This window comes from Montipora foliosa, chromosome 11 (assembly GCF_036669935.1).
Source record: "Montipora foliosa isolate CH-2021 chromosome 11, ASM3666993v2, whole genome shotgun sequence".
Classification (NCBI taxonomy): Eukaryota; Metazoa; Cnidaria; class Anthozoa; order Scleractinia; family Acroporidae; genus Montipora; species Montipora foliosa.
In genome coordinates, this window is record NC_090879.1 from 50,705,687 (window position 1) to 50,724,111 (window position 18,425).

General features: G+C 38.2%; 1 protein-coding gene across 1 annotated transcript; it reads right to left on the bottom strand.

Moving 5' to 3' along the window:
• Nucleotides 1–246: 246 nt before the first annotated feature.
• LOC137974645 (uncharacterized) lies at nucleotides 247–18,394 on the bottom strand. The gene is made up of 14 exons (XM_068821564.1): nucleotides 17,697–18,394; nucleotides 16,644–16,938; nucleotides 14,082–14,721; nucleotides 13,735–13,812; nucleotides 13,427–13,569; nucleotides 13,007–13,169; nucleotides 11,859–12,011; nucleotides 5,165–5,297; nucleotides 4,236–4,373; nucleotides 2,475–2,602; nucleotides 2,075–2,182; nucleotides 1,823–1,882; nucleotides 1,591–1,661; nucleotides 247–663 (listed from the first exon to the last, which is right to left on the bottom strand). The coding sequence occupies exons 1-14, from the start codon at nucleotides 18,208–18,210 to the stop codon at nucleotides 657–659; spliced, it is 2,631 nt and encodes an 876-aa protein (XP_068677665.1). The 5' UTR covers nucleotides 18,211–18,394; the 3' UTR covers nucleotides 247–656.
• Nucleotides 18,395–18,425: the final 31 nt, after the last annotated feature.

An 18,425-nucleotide genomic window follows, 5' to 3' on the forward strand; every position in this document is an offset into this window, starting at 1 on the left:
CAAGACCTCGAGGGCTGGTCCAGAAAGGGTTCAAATCTGCCGTCTTACGGTAACAATGACAACAGAAGGTTGGCACTTCAAACAAACCAATCTATCCCACAAATGCAACATTTTTGAGCACAGAAAGCTTAATCTAACTCTGATTTGACTTTTATCCAAAAAACGCGATACCCTGAAGTGCAAGGCTTTCAAATTGATGTTTAGGAGCCCACAGTGTTTGTTAGTGATGTTATTGGGCAGCTTACGTGCTTGAAGGTCAAATTCAGCCACAGCGCTCAACAAGCACGGTGCAGGAGTTTTGAAAAAAAAATTGAGTTGAGTAGAGTAACCAACCGTTATCATCGCCACGATTTGAAAGAATCTGTCTTTAATTACTTCCATTCAGAGGAAAAAAGGAGCGAACTTCTCTGAATGAAGAAGCTGACAATTTTCATTGGCTGTCGGTACTCACTGAAACCACTGCTACATGTAAAGTGTACATTATGATTATCTAAATCACACGCATCCAACTTAGTACTTGTCTTCACATTCAACTAACTACTTAGCAAAAATTATTTGTATCTTTACTGAGCTTAAAAGAAAATCTACTACTGCATTTGTTATACATGTAGATAGACAAGTTCTTTTCAGGCAATCAAATAGCCACAATTGTCTCTTCAACGCCTAATAAAAACAAAAACAAAAAATGACTGTTGGTAAAAATGATTGCTATTTCCATGCGTAGCAACAATACAAAATAAACCCTAACATCTACCTATAAAAACTATCAGCAATGACGGTGTCTACGACTTCAGTAAGAGGGACAAACTCACTCTCCTAATTAAACAAGACGACGTACTATAAAAGGGCTTGCTTCACTCTGCTTTTGTTTGAAGTCAATCAAGCACAAGATGGTAATCAACAAACAGAAACAAAGAAACAGAACCCCTATGAGGTATTTTCAGTCCGAGAAAAGGGGCGAGGGCTTAAAAAAAAAAAGGGAACGACAATAACATATTACTGAAACATTGCCATTAGGGGCTTTTTTTGTGCACAGATTATTGCAACCTCGTTCCCAAGGTCTCTCTTGCAACCGGGGAGGAGATCCTGATATACACCGGTTGCAAGAGAGACCCTGGAAACGAGGCTGAAATTATCACAGAGCTCTGTAAGCAACCACGGTTGATTGACAAATTATCTGCATGTGCAAATGGCACCACACCTTTTATAGTGCACCTTCGTGTTTAAAGGAGTCAGCCCTTGTCACGAGTGTGGACAATTACTGGTAGGTCTCTTCAGGCCTCTTACAAAATCATAGCATTAATTATTTTAATCTTAGTCTTTTTCCCAGAAAAAGGTAACTTTGAACTTAAGAAATGATGTTTGTCGATACACATACATGTCAGTTGTTGCTACAAATTAAAAGAAAGTGACCACTTAAAAACCTCTGAAAAACTGAATCTCACTAAAGTAGGTAGCAAATTCAGGTGAAAAACCCAGCAATTTTTGCTCTCTGCTAGATCTCATCGGAAACCCAGAATTTTAAACCTAATCCACACTTTGGTTTAATCTTCCTCTTCACAGTAACATTACCAGTTAGTCTTTTCTTACTTTGAGTTGTAACGCTTGACGACTGGATACTCTAACAGAGCACGCACTGTGGGACGGTCTTTTGGATTATCCTGTTAAAAGACAAAAGAATCTTCTGTTTTTTGGATAAGGAATGATCTGTAACCCAGTTTCCAAGTAAGATTTGTTTCTTTACAGGAGAAAAACACAAGTTACCACGGACTTAGATGAAATGAAAAACATTTAGCAACATTATTTTCATTTTTTTCCTTACCGAAACACAAGCTGTTACCATCTTTGCAAGCTCTGGATCTAACCGGCTCAACTCGTTTATCTGTTGAAGGAAAATCATTTAGTTTGAAAAAAAATTGATTTTGTCAAGTAGTCAACACATGCCACATTCCCTTAAGGATTAATGTTCTTGTTATTGCAATTTCTCATAATAATCATTCACATTGCACTTTATGTCCCATCATTGATTTCATTATGTCCTGGATGCATGGTACCTGTAATAATGCTACCCTACCTTTTTCTTAAGAGTATCCCAGGTTGGTACCCCTATTGTCAATTCAATCAGAAAGCAGCCCATGTTGTAAACATCTGCAGGTCGTCCATGTGGTAGACTATTCAAGACCTACAGAATTTGAAATACAAGGTTCAATAAATGTTTACATTCTAACAACTTAGTGTTTCTGCACCGTGTCAAAAGGGTAAGTAGGCCAGAACGTGAGGAATAAAACACCCAAGAACCTGCCACAAAAAGAAGCAATGGAACTACAGAACTGTCATCCTCGTAAAAAGTGAGGGAGTTTGTGATGTTATGATAATTTTATCAGTAAAAGGAATTTCATGTTAGGTTTTTCAAGAAAAAAACAAAAGGTTAAACTTAAGATCTCCCCAAAACATCCCCCATTACAATAACATACCTCTGGTGCACTGAATCCTCTAGTCCCCATAGGAGTGAGTCCAGGTTCTGTCAATTCTGATGGAATTCTTTTAGCTGAATCGAAGTCAGCCAATAGTGCCCTTCCTTCCTTGATCAACACATTCTTAGCTGAGAAAAGATTAACAAGCATTCTTTACTTTAAAATTAATGCTATTCTAGAAGGCTACAATGGTTAACCCTTTGACGTCCAAACTGGCCTAAACTGGCCAGACTTAGTATTTTACTCTGTCTAACGCCAAATGATTTTCCTCGTCAATGGGGAACCCCTCGGAGTCAATGGGTTTACTGTGGTTTCACCTTTTATCGACAGCTGACAAATTCAAGAATTGGGCAAGTAGAGGTTTTTTAACCATTTTCGTGCACCTTTCATAAGTTCAAAATAATATCTGTGGTTTGGTTTTCTATCAAAAATATACTGTAGTGGTAGCTGAAGGACTAAGTATAGGAATTTGCAATTTTGCCTGTCACATCTGAATACACGTGTGACACATATACAGTACCTCTCAGACCAAGAACTCTACAGTAATAATTATTGAAGGCAGTGGAAAAAGAAAATGCTGAAAGCCACAGTGGTTAACTAACTGTTGACCAAACCATCTATTGAAAGTTAGGTCAAATTTTATGCACTACTCAGAAATTCTTCAATGTCATTCATCTTTTCTTTGTTGCACTTCGAGTCAGCTATTCTGTTTTTCTTCCGTGTCCTTTTTGCTAGTAATCATCAATTTTCCCCCCTGGTACTACTGACCTTATTATGTTCTACAACATTGTTTGTTGCAAGTTTTTTTCTTTCTCATTTCTGGCAATACTCATGGGAGTAACAGTGAAGTGGCATTGGTTTCAATAAGTATCGACAGCCGACAAAAACGTCTGCTAAAAAGCATTGGCCACTTCTCTTCCTAAATTGAATTAATTAATTAACATAGATTCTTTCAAACATAAGATTAAAATTCATTTTGACAATGAAACCTCTGCTAAAAAAATGCTTTGGCTAATCAAGCCATCTTCAGGGCAAAACACAAAGAACTCCATGCTTTATTCTTTAATTATTGGGAATAGTTTTACGGCACCCAGAAATTAGGAACTAGGATTGAGAGACAGGGCCTCTAGTTGATAAGTTCTATCTTACGACCTGAGAGTGTAACTATTTGCAGACATGAATACAAATTAAAGAAACTCTCTCTCCAGGCTCAGTTCCTAAAGCTGCTGTTACACATTGAATCTTTTAGCCTAACTTCTGTGCAGTAGCACAGTAAAACAAATTTCAGCAGGCGTTGCACCGTGTAACATGGTTGGTTTCATGAAAATTTGTTGAACTTCAGTTGTGAGACAAGTTTCAAGAAAAGTATAACTGCTTTCTACTTTTGCAAAGGCCACAACGATCGCAGAGGTGATAAAGACCACAGTTTCACCATGTAACACCACTCCGTGAAACTGGCCTTGCTGCGTGGTATTACGCTACACTGTGCAAGTCAATCAGAAACCGGTCAAGGCTAAGGAACTAGTATCAACTTGTTTTACAGGAATGTAGTAACAGCATTTTGAGACCAGTTTCAACCTTTTATGTTACATGGTGCAATGCCTGCTGAAACTCATTAATTTTTGCAGCACAATCAGACATACATTTCAGCTAAAAGTTTTAACATGTAACAGCTTTTTTTAGAGACCCAGGTTCTTTGGTCCAGCCAAAGCTGAATCTATGACCCCACTGCATAATACATGTACTCCGATGCTCAATCACCTTTTATATCTTTATGAATAACACCCAGATCGTGGAGGTAGACCAAGCCATCAAGAACCTGAGGCCAGTTAAACATAGCTTCATCAACGGAGAGTCGACCTCCTGGAATTTTCTTCATGTAGTCGTGAAGGGACTCCTCTATAGGGAAAAAAAGCCAGATAAACTTTGAATTACTCAGGCAAAACATAGAAATTTAAATTCAACATCTAGGCGCAAGTTGTTCAAAGGCCAGATAGCTTTATCCTGTGAATAGACACTATATTATATAGACAGGAGTGTTTTATTGGAAAATACACTACTCATAAAATCATATGTAACTACATCTGGGACCCCAGTGGCATATTTTCCACATCCTCACTAGTGAGGATGTCGATGACATCATTTCGCGCCTTTGTATGGTTGTTTGTGTAAACAGTCGAGGGATACATGTAGATTTGTGAACTTCTCTGAAGCTGGGATACAATCCTTCTCTGAGAAACAAGAAAATGCTAACACCAAGAAAACTTCATACAACTAAAAATTATTCAAGGAGATCCTTGCAAGTGGAGAAGAAATGCGAAAATTGAAGAAATTCCTGCCACCAAGCTGCAAGAATTTGTGATAAATTTGTGCTCGGTGTAAGAAAGAAAAATGGTGAGTAAAACACTCCTGTCTATATGATAAAAAGAAAATTACAATGGCTTGCATTGAAGATATGAATTTTATTTTCTCATGTTAAAAACAATACCATTTACCCGCTGCACTCTCTCATAAAAATTATTGTTTTTAACACTTGGAATAAAATTCATATTTTCTTGCCGCCTTGTAATATCCTCTATACACCTGTATCTACAGTATAAATGACTTATCCACTGGATACAGTGGATAAAGTTATCCACCCTTTAAACAACTGGGGCCTTCAGTAGCAGGTTACAATCTCATTAACATACCACACTTTTCCATGAATATACACGCAAAACCATTGTTGCCTCTAAATGTTCCACCATAGTGCTTCACTATGTTGTGGTGATCGCCCAGAAGTTTGTAGATCTCTACTTCTTCTTTTTTTATTGCATAATTAGTCTAAACAAATTTAAAAAAACATGCATGAATAGATCTGACTTGCAAATCTCATGAGCTGTGACAATGAAGTCACCATGCACACAAGTTTAAGCCTTAGCTCTGAGCTTCTGACAGCTTTCCAAGACAAACATTCAGTAAGTTAAGTATGTGGATGGGAGACCTCAAAATATATGACTCACTATGTCAGAAACAGGACCGAAAATTCTATTTTAACACTCAAAAATGCGAGCTAAGCAAAGTACAGGTTTTGTTAGCCTGCTTTATACAAAACATATAATTATTGCTGAAAAAAAAAAAAAATATTGATACACAGTTTTTAGGAAAAGCAAAAGGACGTTCTCAGGAATTGTCGATCCAGAATAAAATATTTTGCCATCAGCAACAACATTTGTAACATGAGAACAACCAATTTTGAACAGTGAATATAAAAAATGTGACCGTCCAGATGAAAAGGATGCTTAACTAAAAAGCATTTCAAGTGCGTTTGTGTTTGAAACGCGTTTGAAACTGTTTGAAATGTGTTTGAAACTATTTGAAACAAAGGAAAAGGTGTTTTATCTGTGTTTGAAGCGCCAACCTGTGCTACATCTGTCAACAATGAACATAATAATTATTATTACTGTCGCATAATTATTCCATAAGCGGAAAAAATACAAGTAATTTTCCGTTTCATTTGTTTCTCAAAAGTATCCTTTTGTTTTATTCAAGCTTGCCGTTTATACGAAGGAATCAGAAGACAACATGTATGCGTTTTTTGTTTCCTAGCAAGCCGTGGAAGATATATTGCTGTTGAAATAATGTCATACCTTTTAAAATGATGAGTGAGAATTCCGTGTAAACGGTGTCACCTGGTTGGGCTCTTGCGTGAAATAACTGTTCCGTAGAAAATTTTCTCAGAGGAAACATAGCGGTGGAAACATAGTCTGCCTTTCCAGTGACATTTCAATTCATAAAACTTGGCTCTGCCGGTAAAAATGTGCATGTGGAAGCGACGCACGAAACGATGTCAGCTGGAAAAATACCAGCAAGCCGAAGCCGTTAGTGTGAAAGACTTGACAAAGGCTGCCCTCCGGAGAATCAGTAGCTTCCATTCAAACCAACATTGAAATTTTCATAGTACGTCCGTAACTTCTGCCATTGAAACCACTTTCAAATTCACAGTCAATTTTATAAACTCGCTAACAGGAATATTTTGAAATACCTGAAGCGATAACTTCAACTGTTGAGATTCTCAATTCTCATGGGCATTCTCTTCGTTTAAAACAGTCCACAATGTATTTCCATTTCCTTAGAAAAATCATTAAAAGTATAAACGACACATAGCGCACTAATTGGAAACACTGCAATTTGCAGAAAGAATTTGAAAAAGACGTCCGAGATTACAGGCTGCAGTGTCGACATATATCTTATTAGCTGACCCGTATCGCCGCAAGATATCATAATTTGTTTTTTCAACGGGCCTTTGAAACCAGAGCCAAAACGAGCAGGATACTTGTTGTTTTTACTGTAAAACAATCGGAGTGCCTTATTAACCTCTTCTTTTTCGCCTTTCAAAGATAATTTTTATGCAACTGTTTCACTCGTGTGAAGTTTATTACTTGTACAAACAAACCTTGTCACATTGTCACGGTTGCCTTAGCACCCCTATCTTGAGACGTGACAATTTCCTAAGCGAACCTCTTTCCCTATGTCTGTCTTCAAAATATCATCATTCGTTATCTTTTTTTTAAAAACTTAACTCTTACGAAAATTATTTGCGAACATGTACCGTAAACTCTTCGGTAAATAATTGCGCGGCATGAGATATGTCTTGGACATACAGCACATTGCTTTGATAACGCAACAAGAGCAAAACCGGTGGATGACGTACGGCCCATGCAGAGCAGGTGTGTACACCAAGTTCTTCATTTATGTGAAAAATGAATTGTTGCACATTTGCCTACAAAGAAAATGTTCGATGAAGAGTGTTGCGTGAAGCACAAAATTGTGGCCACAAAGATTTGCAGCATTGTGTCATATGTGCGTGGAAGAACTTCATCTGTTGTATATGTGCTAAGACTAATCACGGAAAGGACTTGAGATCTTCACACTTGATAAAATCATGCAGGCTTTATTGAGTCAATGTTTTTGAATGAGTACTTTCGTTCATTTCCATTTTTAAGACCTTTAAATTATTTAGCTTTCAGAAACGTTTAGAAAAAAAGTGAAAGTCATTCATATTTGACAAAACTTATAAAGACTGATCTGCTATTCATGCAGAAGAACCGACAGGTAACATTTAATATTATAATCATGCACATGTTAATTCTTCTGTTTCAAACACAATGAAATGTGGCACTCGCCTTTGAAACGCGATGAAACGCTTTTATTTGACACGCGTTTGAAACGTGTTTGAAACGGTTTCAAATGCGTTTAAATTTGTTTCAAACAGTGTTTGGGAAGAAATGGTCTAAGTATCCTTTTCATCTGGACGGTCACAAATACCATCAGCGAAACACTTTGGGAGGTTTTTGCTATGTTCAAATAAATCGCAAAATCGAAAGTGTCCTTGAATTCAGCAGGCGTTGTGACCATGTTACCTTGTGTGTTTACTTGCCAAAAAAAGGATACATCTGTGTCAAAATGATGGCAAGACACTGGGTTTTTGTTTGTTAGTTCAGTTTTTTTCCCTTTCAAGTGTTATAAAGTTTGACAAGAAATGTGCGAATTCAACACAAAGCTCACAATCGCCTGACTCTCCTAGACAAGGTTATTTATCGCCAGGTAATTCTATCGTTTTGGAAACAGCAGCTGCTTTATTCTTCATCAGCAGGGGTCCATATTCATTTTCTATCAAAGTCGTCAGCCGGGCAAAAATGCGGAAGTATAGAAAATGGTCGATAAAATGTCTTGTAACTTGAGCAGTTGCGTTTTATTTCACACTCTCATAGGAAATTACAAATTTGTGACCCTTCACGCAAACAGGGGGCTTATGAAAACTTCACATTGATGCCGATTTCACGGCAGACAACTGTGAAATTATATAAAGCAAGCTGAACTTCCGTGAAATTCCTTTAAAACAGCGTGAGCTTTGCATGAAAATTTATCATACCACCATGAAATAGTTCACGCCGTGGAAAAAAAGTCCTCCTCAAAATTTCATTACAATACGTTGGGTTTGGATTTCTGGCAGATTTGCAGTGTAAAAGAAACATTGACGTGAACCCTTTGATGATCATTAATTTTTGTCCACTGTAAAGTTGATTTAACTCAAGTGAAGAAACATTGCACGCCAGCGAATGGATTTTGCGAGCATGTGAGTGCTGAGCATTTTCCGGCAAGGACGAGCAGTGATCCAAATCTCTTTTCCAGATCACCAAGCATAATGGGTTATGAGCATTAATCTTTGGGACAACAAGGAAAATCACAGCAACTCACTTAATAGTATGTTTTTATTTAATTGCACCAAATGGGGCGAGTAACTGCTCAAAATACCAGTGTCTGACATTTGCAGACTGTAGACTGCCTACAAATAGCACTGATAAACATTATTTAAGTCAAAGAACCCATTTCAAATAGCGCTGATAAACATTATTTAAGTCTAAGAACCCGATTTAAAACGGTTAGCATTTAGGGTTACTCTGCAAATGTCAGACACCGTCAAAATACACTTAAATCCAAACATAGCAGTACGAGTACTTTTTCCAAGAATCCGAGGCTGCGAGCAGCACGTAAATTTTATGAGAAAATTGAACCTTATTCCCCAAAATTTGCCAGCACTTTTAACATGATTTTCTGAACATTTTTGTCAAGGTTTGTATTTCATTGCAGTGAAAATTAAAATTGCTTACCATTCAATAAATTGAGTCAAGAAATTGACACATGGTATCAGAGTAATGTAACTAAAGAACCACTCCGAATCTCAGGGCTGTGCGATATTCCGAACTCAACTTATTCGTCAAAATTATAATATATTATTTGGTATGGAGACGCTTTCTGTTAAATTGTAGACACTTCTCGTCACCTCTTGCCGGTTTTCACTGTCACACCATCATCAACACAGTTCACCAAATAAAGTCAACGATCAACAAGATAAAAGAAGATGAATATTGAAAGCGTCTCGCAAAGGTTCAGGTCTGTGCGATGTTTTGTGCGGGAGATATTCAAAGAAACGTTTTACTCCAAATCAAATTTATAATGCTTTGCATGGATACACGCAAATATGGCGGCCGAAAGCAAACAAACACGTCATCGAGTTTTGCCATAAAAAGCCTGTAGTCTTCAGAAGGCTCATAAAAATCTATGTAGGTACATATTCTCATGCAAGGACTGTTCAGTTTGCAAAATCTCAGCGGATAAATCACCTTTTTAACCTATGTGAGAGCATTTTTGGCCACAGACCCCGATCGGGGGATGTAAATTTCATTGCGTATTTTTGACCAAACCGTTGATTATGCAGAATTGAGGAGAATCCCTCGTATGGGGCCTAGTGCGCTTTTGGATGCTTTGCTCTCCTCCTACACTGATTTTTTTCAGTGTATTTGATTTTTTATACTACTGGAGAAACTAATAAATAAACTGTTTTGCTGGGTACCGTAATTCGTGCCAGTCATCATTTTCATCCAAATTATAGATCGTTGTGCCATCAACAAAGCAAAATAATGGTATGTACCAACTTCAATTTCGCTGAAATTAACGAAATGGCGCCCCATAAAAACTTAAAACTTTTCACACAAGAGAAGACAAATACTACTATTCAATTTCTGAAAAACATTGTTTATCCTTGTTTATCGCAATTTTAATTCCAAAATCAGACCACAAAATTTTCCTGTTATTCTGGATAGCAACATAATTTCACCGCGTGAACATGGGTGAGTCCATGACGTGACTCCATTATTTTCAAGGTCTTCGATTTCACGCCATGAACTTTTTTACTGAGCATAGTGAAAAGAATTGGAGCAAGAGTGAACACACCATGAAATTTCAATTTCATGGGCCGTGACCGTGAAATCTATTCACTGTGAAATCCATAAGCCCCCTTTTCGCATGAAAGGTCACATTTTGACTCTAGAGTATTATGTTATTTGCACCGTGGGAACCCAATTTACAGTGGTCCATATCTGCCACGGTAAAACTTGAATATAGCTTACATAGTTACGATTCAAAGAACCAAAATTTCGACGCTCCTGTCTAGTGACTTCCCTTTGTATGCTACAAAGATTTTGTGTTTTTCCTGTTTGTAAGCAGCAGGTTCTGCTTCAGTTGTTTTCCTTTTTGCCCAAGGTGGCAAAACACCTTGTACCTAACGCCACGTTATCAGCTTACATCACAAGTCACCCTTTGCTCTTTGCTAAACGACTTGGTGACAACCATGTCAGCGGTAAGTTACAAGAAAATTGAGACTGCAGTCGTTTCATTAAATATACTGCATGGTCAAACATGGCACCCAAACTTGAGAATTCATTGCTGAGGAAAGCTGCATGTTTATTCCTTATTTTCTGGAAGTTTCCTTTGAACAAAAAGCGATCAGAACGAAAGTACATTCTATATTATAACATTTCATGGCATTCATGAAACAACATTTATTAAACCTTCACTCGTCCAATGGATGACCTCTGGAGTTAATAAACTTGTCTGGGACGACCGGACGACCGCGAATACAAATTCTTGCCAATTTTGGCACTCATTTTGTTAAAACTCAAGCACGCTTCCAACAGACCTGTTTATTTTAGTGATTTATGCATGCGCTGCAAGCCTATTGGCACCACGGACACTCATACAACCCGGTGACAGTGTGTAGTGCACAAAAAAGAAAGGAACAACAGCTGAACAAGGCAATTAAGAAATGAATGGATGAAGAGAAAGGGCAAGGAATGTTGCAAGAGTAGATTTAAAGGAGGAAAGAGATGACGATTTGCTTAATATTTTATTGACTTCTGGGAGTGAGACAACAGATTTTACTCTGTCTAACCGCAGACAATTTTACTCATCAGTAGAGGGTGGTTCAGGAAACAATGGGATAAAGTACTTGAGTCCTGGATAAAATACAGAGGCTTGCCTAGAATTGGTTCCCCACTGAGGCAAATTAAGTACATTGGCATCATGTGAAGGATGACCTGACAATAAATTTTTAATCAAAACAGCCTCACTGTTCATTCTAATTTTATTCCTGGAATGTTGATATGCACTTTCCATGCAGACTGATTTGCACTGGATTAATCATGACATAATTTCAAAAGTGGGAAATAACATTTTTGGAACACAATCTTGTAGCCATGATCATCCTCAGACAAGCTCCTTAATTGAGGTGTATTTGCATTGTCTTGAATTTTTACGTGGCTATGTGTACATAAACTTGAATTGGCTTTACAAGCATAAACAAATTAGAGATGTATTAATAGCTACGCATAACCGTGAAAGTTCAGCGAGGTTCAACTTCATTGCATTTTATTTATGCGCGTCAGGCCAATTCAAGTTTACACTGCATAGGTGCATGTGTCAAAATTTGCATCAGTGAAAATCCACCTTAATTATTTTATTGAACTTTGAAATGAACACAGACTCCCCAAAAAAAGACTTTACCTCCTTAATGACCACCTTGTTACTCAAGTTTGACTGACAGTAGACTTGGTAAACTTGGCCATAGCTACCTTCACCCAATTTAACACTCCTGTTGACATGATAGTCGATGTGTTCCTGAAAATAGCTGCCAGTCTCAGGAAAAAGAGAGGAGTTCTGTTGAAAAACAATAAATTATTACCAACCAGCAAAACTACATGTATGACAACTTCAAGCTGCACTTTTTGATAGGTATAAGTGCCAGTGTGACTAAAACTTCTACCTTGGCGACTAAAATTCTCCTTTAGTCGCCAACTTGGCGAGTTAATTTCTGACAAAAATAAAATGAAGTGATTCAGATTACGGAACACCTGCGACTGCTTTACTGTGAAAAAATGTGGATCAAATCAAATCAATGTCTGTTTTCCATTTAAAAATGTGGATTTTTGCTTTCAACATTTCAATGTGACGCCACTACGAGCTGTGTTACTTCCGTGTTAATCCCAGGTGCAGCATTTTACAAAAAGACCGCTGGTATTGAAAGAACATACTTTGTATTCGCCATCTTGATTGCGTTTCACGCGTGTAACCAACAACACGACCGCTAGCATCAATTTTGGCAGTTTTCCTTGCTTTCTTTACATTTTGCTAGCACATTGAACATGTGGTAAGATTTTCTTGCAGTGAGTGTTGATGGAAAGGTTTGAATTTTTTTCCAGCCTTTGGAAATTGAACTTACTTATTGGCAACTTATCTTTTGCGAAAAGGCAACTTCAGTTTTTTTATTTAGAGCCCTGAGCATATACTAAAACACTGTACATAGAGGCCTCCTCAAGTCAAAAGTAATTTTGAAAGATTGCTCACAATTTTCAGAGAAATAAGGACGTACATACAATTAAGCCTTGTTGTTTCTCTATTGATGCTCAGACTCAAACTGAAAATTTTCCACAAAAGTGTATCTGAAAATTGCTTCTTTTTTTGTTAACTTCTCAGGGAACCTCATGTTATGTTATGTTTGCCCTTTAGTTACCATACAACAGCCCTTTGCGTCTGTAGGCAAAATGAGGAAAGTACTTTGGATCTTTGCCTTTCCTCAAATGACGTGCCTCTCCATTAGCCAAAAGCATTAGTGTTGAGGCATGATAAAAGGAGAGCAATTTAAAAATACTTACGCGAAAAATCACTTTGCCGTCATAAGAGAAACCACTGAATGGCAAAGGGAGGAAAGGTTGTGGCATAAATGCTGCTTCATAGCGCAACTGCACATGGACTGGTTCCCTGGGTGTCTTGGACAGTAGAGGCTTTCTAGTATTCTTTTTACCACCACTCCCATTCCTGAAAATAAACATTTTTCAATCACTACCTTTCCCTTCTTGTTTTGAGTCTCCCTTTAGCGAGCAACTTAAGACTTATGATTTCAGAATGCGTCAACCGCACAAATGTTGCTTGTCCCAAACACGAATGTACCATTTCATTGGCAATTGCAATTTTACTTGTCCTTGTTTATTCCAACTTACACGAGAAAAACCATGTGATTACCTGTAATAAAAGCATGAAAGCAAATTAGGTTTGTTATCAACGTGGTTCATCACCTTATAATACTACATTCTGGGACCCTGCATCCTGGTAGACGGCAAATGTTCGCATGTTGTTGGATAACACTGCCCAAATATTTACAGCGCTCACACTGCAAACAATCTTTGTGTGTCTTCCTATGATCCAACTCTTCCTTGACCTATCAACAGACAAGACAAGATAATGTTATCTTATCCAACCAAGGAAAACAAGAAGTTTCATTAATAACATGTGCACTTTTACAATCCCAAGCTTAATAACTCAATTGCCCTCTTCCAAATTTGCACTAAATCATGTTATTACTTACGACATGTTTCTAACTTACATCTTTACAGTTCATATTGCGGCAATTTGAAGATGCACAGTAACATGCATGCTGGAGGTCTGGCAATGTGACTGTGACCTATGAACAAAAAAAGAAAGAATTAAAATGACAATATTATTGCTGTAGGAATCAAAAGACTCTCTAGTACAAAGAAATCACACTACAGGAAGCAAATGGGATGGTCACTACCTCCAAACAGGTTACATTAAAAAGGTCCACATATTTTGTGCTTTTCATAAAATAACATTATACAGCTAATTATTTCCTTTTCAGTTGTTCAAGTACTTCAGTATCAAAGAAAACAAAACGATATAAAGAATAAACAAAGGCAACTATTTTTGGTTTACCTTGGGACGCGTAAACGACATATTGGCCCCACCAGGACTGTGGCACTGTTCACCATTATCGACTCCCCCTGGCAAAAATGAATAACAAGAACCATCTTGTTGAGGGTTGTCAACTTCCATCTTTTCCTGGGATCCACCATCACTGCCTTTCTTATCGTCTTCGTCCTTTTCAGGACCCGAATCATCTTCTGAGCTTGGCAGGTGCCACCACGGTTTCTTCCCGCCCTTTTCACCATCATCCCCGCCATTTCCTCGACCCGCATTCTGTCGAACTGATGACTGTCCAGTACCACCAGAAGCATCCCCACTGCTATTGCTACCACTAGAGCTGCCACTGCTACCACTTCCACATCCACTGCCTGGACTTGCACTGGAAACACCAGAGTCTTTAGGTTCTTCCACGACAGGGGAAGTGGGAATTTTCCTTTTTCTACCCTTCGATGGTGATTGTGTTTTGGGCATTCTTGATCGCTTCGTTTCAACAAATTCAGGCTTTGTTTTTTCCCCTGCTTCACCTCGCCGCTGCCTCAGTTTTTTTGGTTTTGCAGCTTCACAAGTTTTCTTTCTTTTGCTATACACAGGAGGGGACTCTGGCTGGGTTACACACCATATGTTCCTTTTTACTTTTTTAACCGCATGTCTAAAAGTCAAGAAAAAATACTAATTAGGTACTTTTTTTCATTTTTTATGCTACATGGCTTTGCACATGGTATTGGTTGTCAAATGTTAATTACCAACAATACCCGACTTTTAGCTGTTATTTCTTTGTTACAAAGTATTTATCTGGAATAATACCAAAAACAAAAGCTTGCCTATTATGTCTGCTGTTTATTTTGATACTTGCCTTGCATTTATTTTGCTTTGTTAGCACACAGCACCAAAAAAAAAGTTTGTAAAATGGCAAAATTTTTCGTTGAGCGTGTTACATTTTGATCCAAAACATTGGACTTTTAATATCGTTTCTATTGTTTGAATCGTTTTGAACTTTCTACCGTTCATTTGGTTCACGGTAGCTGTCATTTGAAAGGATGGAAAGAAAAGGTTTAAAGCGTTTTAAATGCTTCGAAGGTTCTGGAACCTTTCAAAGTTTGTACTTTGAGTGAAAGAATTGGACACACCTAAAATGTTCCAATTGTACTTGTTGAAAAATGTGTTACAAAATGCATTACCTAGTGAAATAATTTTTTATTGTCTTCCAAAGAAACATGAACTCAGAAATGGCCTAGATTGGGTTCTGATGATGTTTTGCAGTTGCATTGCTGTCCGATTCACAGGAACTTAGAGTCAAAATCTGTTCTGTGGTAGAAAGCAAGCGAAAACCAGAAAAGATTCTAGCATAAGTTTCTAGGCGGCGATTCAAACAATCTGAATTAGGATTCATCCAAAATATTCCACCTCAGCCGGCATAACAGGGCATCGATCACAAAGGCTGAAAGGCAATTGTGAGGGCCTAAATTTGCAAGCAAAGAATTGCTTTCTTCTTCTCCTTCGCCTTGATTTTCTCTTCTTTCTTTGCTCAACGAGGATTCTGGTTCCAACTAGGGGTCACAAATTGAACTGAATCTCATCACGAAAATATACACAATATAAACAAGGCAAGGAGACGTGAAGCAAAGCAACCACAAAATGTCATCAGTACCCAACTTGCATTGCACGACATTCAAAATAAGGGAACCGGGAAGCATTGCGGCTGATCTTTGGAATACAATAAAAATATTACCATAAAGACTTCTTTATAAGCCGCACCTTTTTGCTTAAGGTTTGGGCCAAAAATCGCGGGTGCGGCTTACACACAAGACCATTGCATTCAGAGGGAGTAAACAGACTTTAAAAAATCTTTTAAAAGGTATTTTCAGAGTTGACTAACTTATTACTGTCACAAGAAAGACACAACATTAGATTTCGTCAAGTTTATTGTCAACATCTGTAAACAAAGGCCCTACTTTTTAATTTTTTCCAAAATCATGCTTGAAAGTTGGGGGTGCAAGGCAAGCCTTTCAGTATTTCACTAGAAGTAGATGCTGGGGCTAATCAATGTAAGCGGCAGTCACTCTTGCCTTCTACAAGGGTTTGAGTGAAAATCGAGGCAAAGTAGCCGGTGGTGAAGGGCAAATTTCTGACAAACAGACTTATACCGCCAGTGACCAGCTTCTAATGAAACCCCTGGCCGTAGCAAGAAAAAGAATTATGACAGAGGGAATGTCCACGGTTAAATCCTCTTCGCAGGAATTTGCGCGTTTTTGATGCCTACATTTAAAGACGGCACTACGATCCCACATTATTTTAAAAAATTATGAAAAAATGACTGAGGCAAGTGCCTTGGATTGCCTAATACTGGCTCCGGCCCTGCAAATTAAATTTGAAAGTTTGAAACGGATAATGCAGTCCATTAGCAGTTAATCATAACTATTCTCCAATTATAGGCGGAATGCACTGACTATTTTGACTGTAAGACCTCAATAATCCCCCTCCAAATTTGGCAACACTAAAATATCCGAAGACAATCAGATGGGTTGGTAAAATATTCCAGATTCCCACACAATGTTGTCATGGAAACCTTACCTTCTGGGCCTTTGTTTATTGTTTGGAGCCTCGACATTCTTGTGAATCAAAGGATTCAAATCCAAGCTCATGACCAGTTCTTCATCAACCTTAACTTTAGCCTGATTAGTATCTTCATTAAACAGCTTTTCCTCATCTGATTGCATTTGTTCGCTAACAGGTGAAGGGGCAGGAGAAACATCAACTTTCTGTGTAGGCTGACTGTTGTGGTCATACACGTCTGTACTGTGTGCAGTCTCTTGTACTGATAAGGGCACCAACAATGGAGGGCTGTCATTCCAAACAATTTGGGTGTCTGTAAAACATTAAAATTATCAAGCAAAAATGTCACGACACAACATCCTCACTTCAGAAACTTGTGTTTACTAGGAATCACAAGCAATGACTGAAAGAAATTAACACAGTTTTAAAAAGCCAAAAAAAAAATATATTACCTCTAATATGCTATTGCATGGTTCTTCTTGTACTGAAAATTGCAATTGACTATTTTTACCATCCCATAATGTAATACGTCTTGGGGGTCTTTACATAAAAACAATACAAGTTAATTACTCTTGAGACTGTATCATGCTTCAGTGAACTGGATATCCATTGCTTTAATGCAAATAACCCCCAAAATAAACTGTATTGTGGGATAGGTAAAAAAAGCGAATTACCATGTTTGATCTGGCTACAATTAGACCCCCTTCGTTTCCCTAAACCGTTGAGCGGGAAAAACGTCATAAATTCAGGCATCACGTGATTCCAAGTTAATCCTCGACTTCAAACAAAAGCCAAGTGCGAACATATTAAACTTAGAGAAATAGCTTTCTTCTCCGAGAAGCTGCTTATTGCAAGAAATATAAAGTCAGTCGGGAAGACATCGCATAATTAAAGCGAAGGAATAAAATAAACTCGACTTTGTAAAAGCTCTTGAAGGTTGTGTGGTGTAAGTATGTTTGCGTCGTCTTCGAACGAAAGTTGACTGGGTATTTCAAGTCACACCCACGCGTCGAAATGTACACGATAATGCGTAAATCCTTTCCGTAATATGTACAACATCAGGATCCTCACCTTTTAACTGGCACTCAAAAAATTCGCTGCAGCACTTCTTCTCTTGCTTGAACTCAAGTCTGCAGGCCGATGGGTCTCTTTCAAATTCCAACGAGGTCGCTCGCGATACGAATATGTCTGACACATCATCGTTTTCAACTGCAGACTTCTTTTCTTCGGGTTCCCGAGGAAACTTTGCTTTCACGGCTCTTTCTCCTTCTTCTATGCCGCAAGTGACGCCTGGCCACACTTCACTTGTACGGCAGGCCAAGGTTTGCGTCTTCGTAAACCACTGCAAAACAAGCTCTCGTCGACGAAGACGAATTTGTTCGTGCTCGGCCGCCATGCTGCAAGAAACGAAACTGCCCATATCTGCTTCGGAAGTAATCGGGCTGCATTTCCTCATCTGCCCATTCTGCCTCACTTCAATAAGTGCTTCACTGTATTGACTTGTTTTCACGGTTTTCATATAGTCATGGGCTGGATGGACATCTGTGGGAAACTGCAATCTTGAAGGCACATTTATGGGTGCCATTTTCGTTCAACCTCAAATTCGCGCCTAGAGGTCTTTTCAAAGTCGCAAGAGGTGGATAATTCGTTGCTATCAATACCTTGCTGTCTTTTCTATTGAGCTACGTTTCTCGAAAACACGTATTTCGTTTGCGAAGAAGGAAAGAAAGTTGCTGAACTCTTTTCCACAACACGAGTCAAGCGAAGAATACGTCCTTCAACCTTCCTTTAACCCATAAT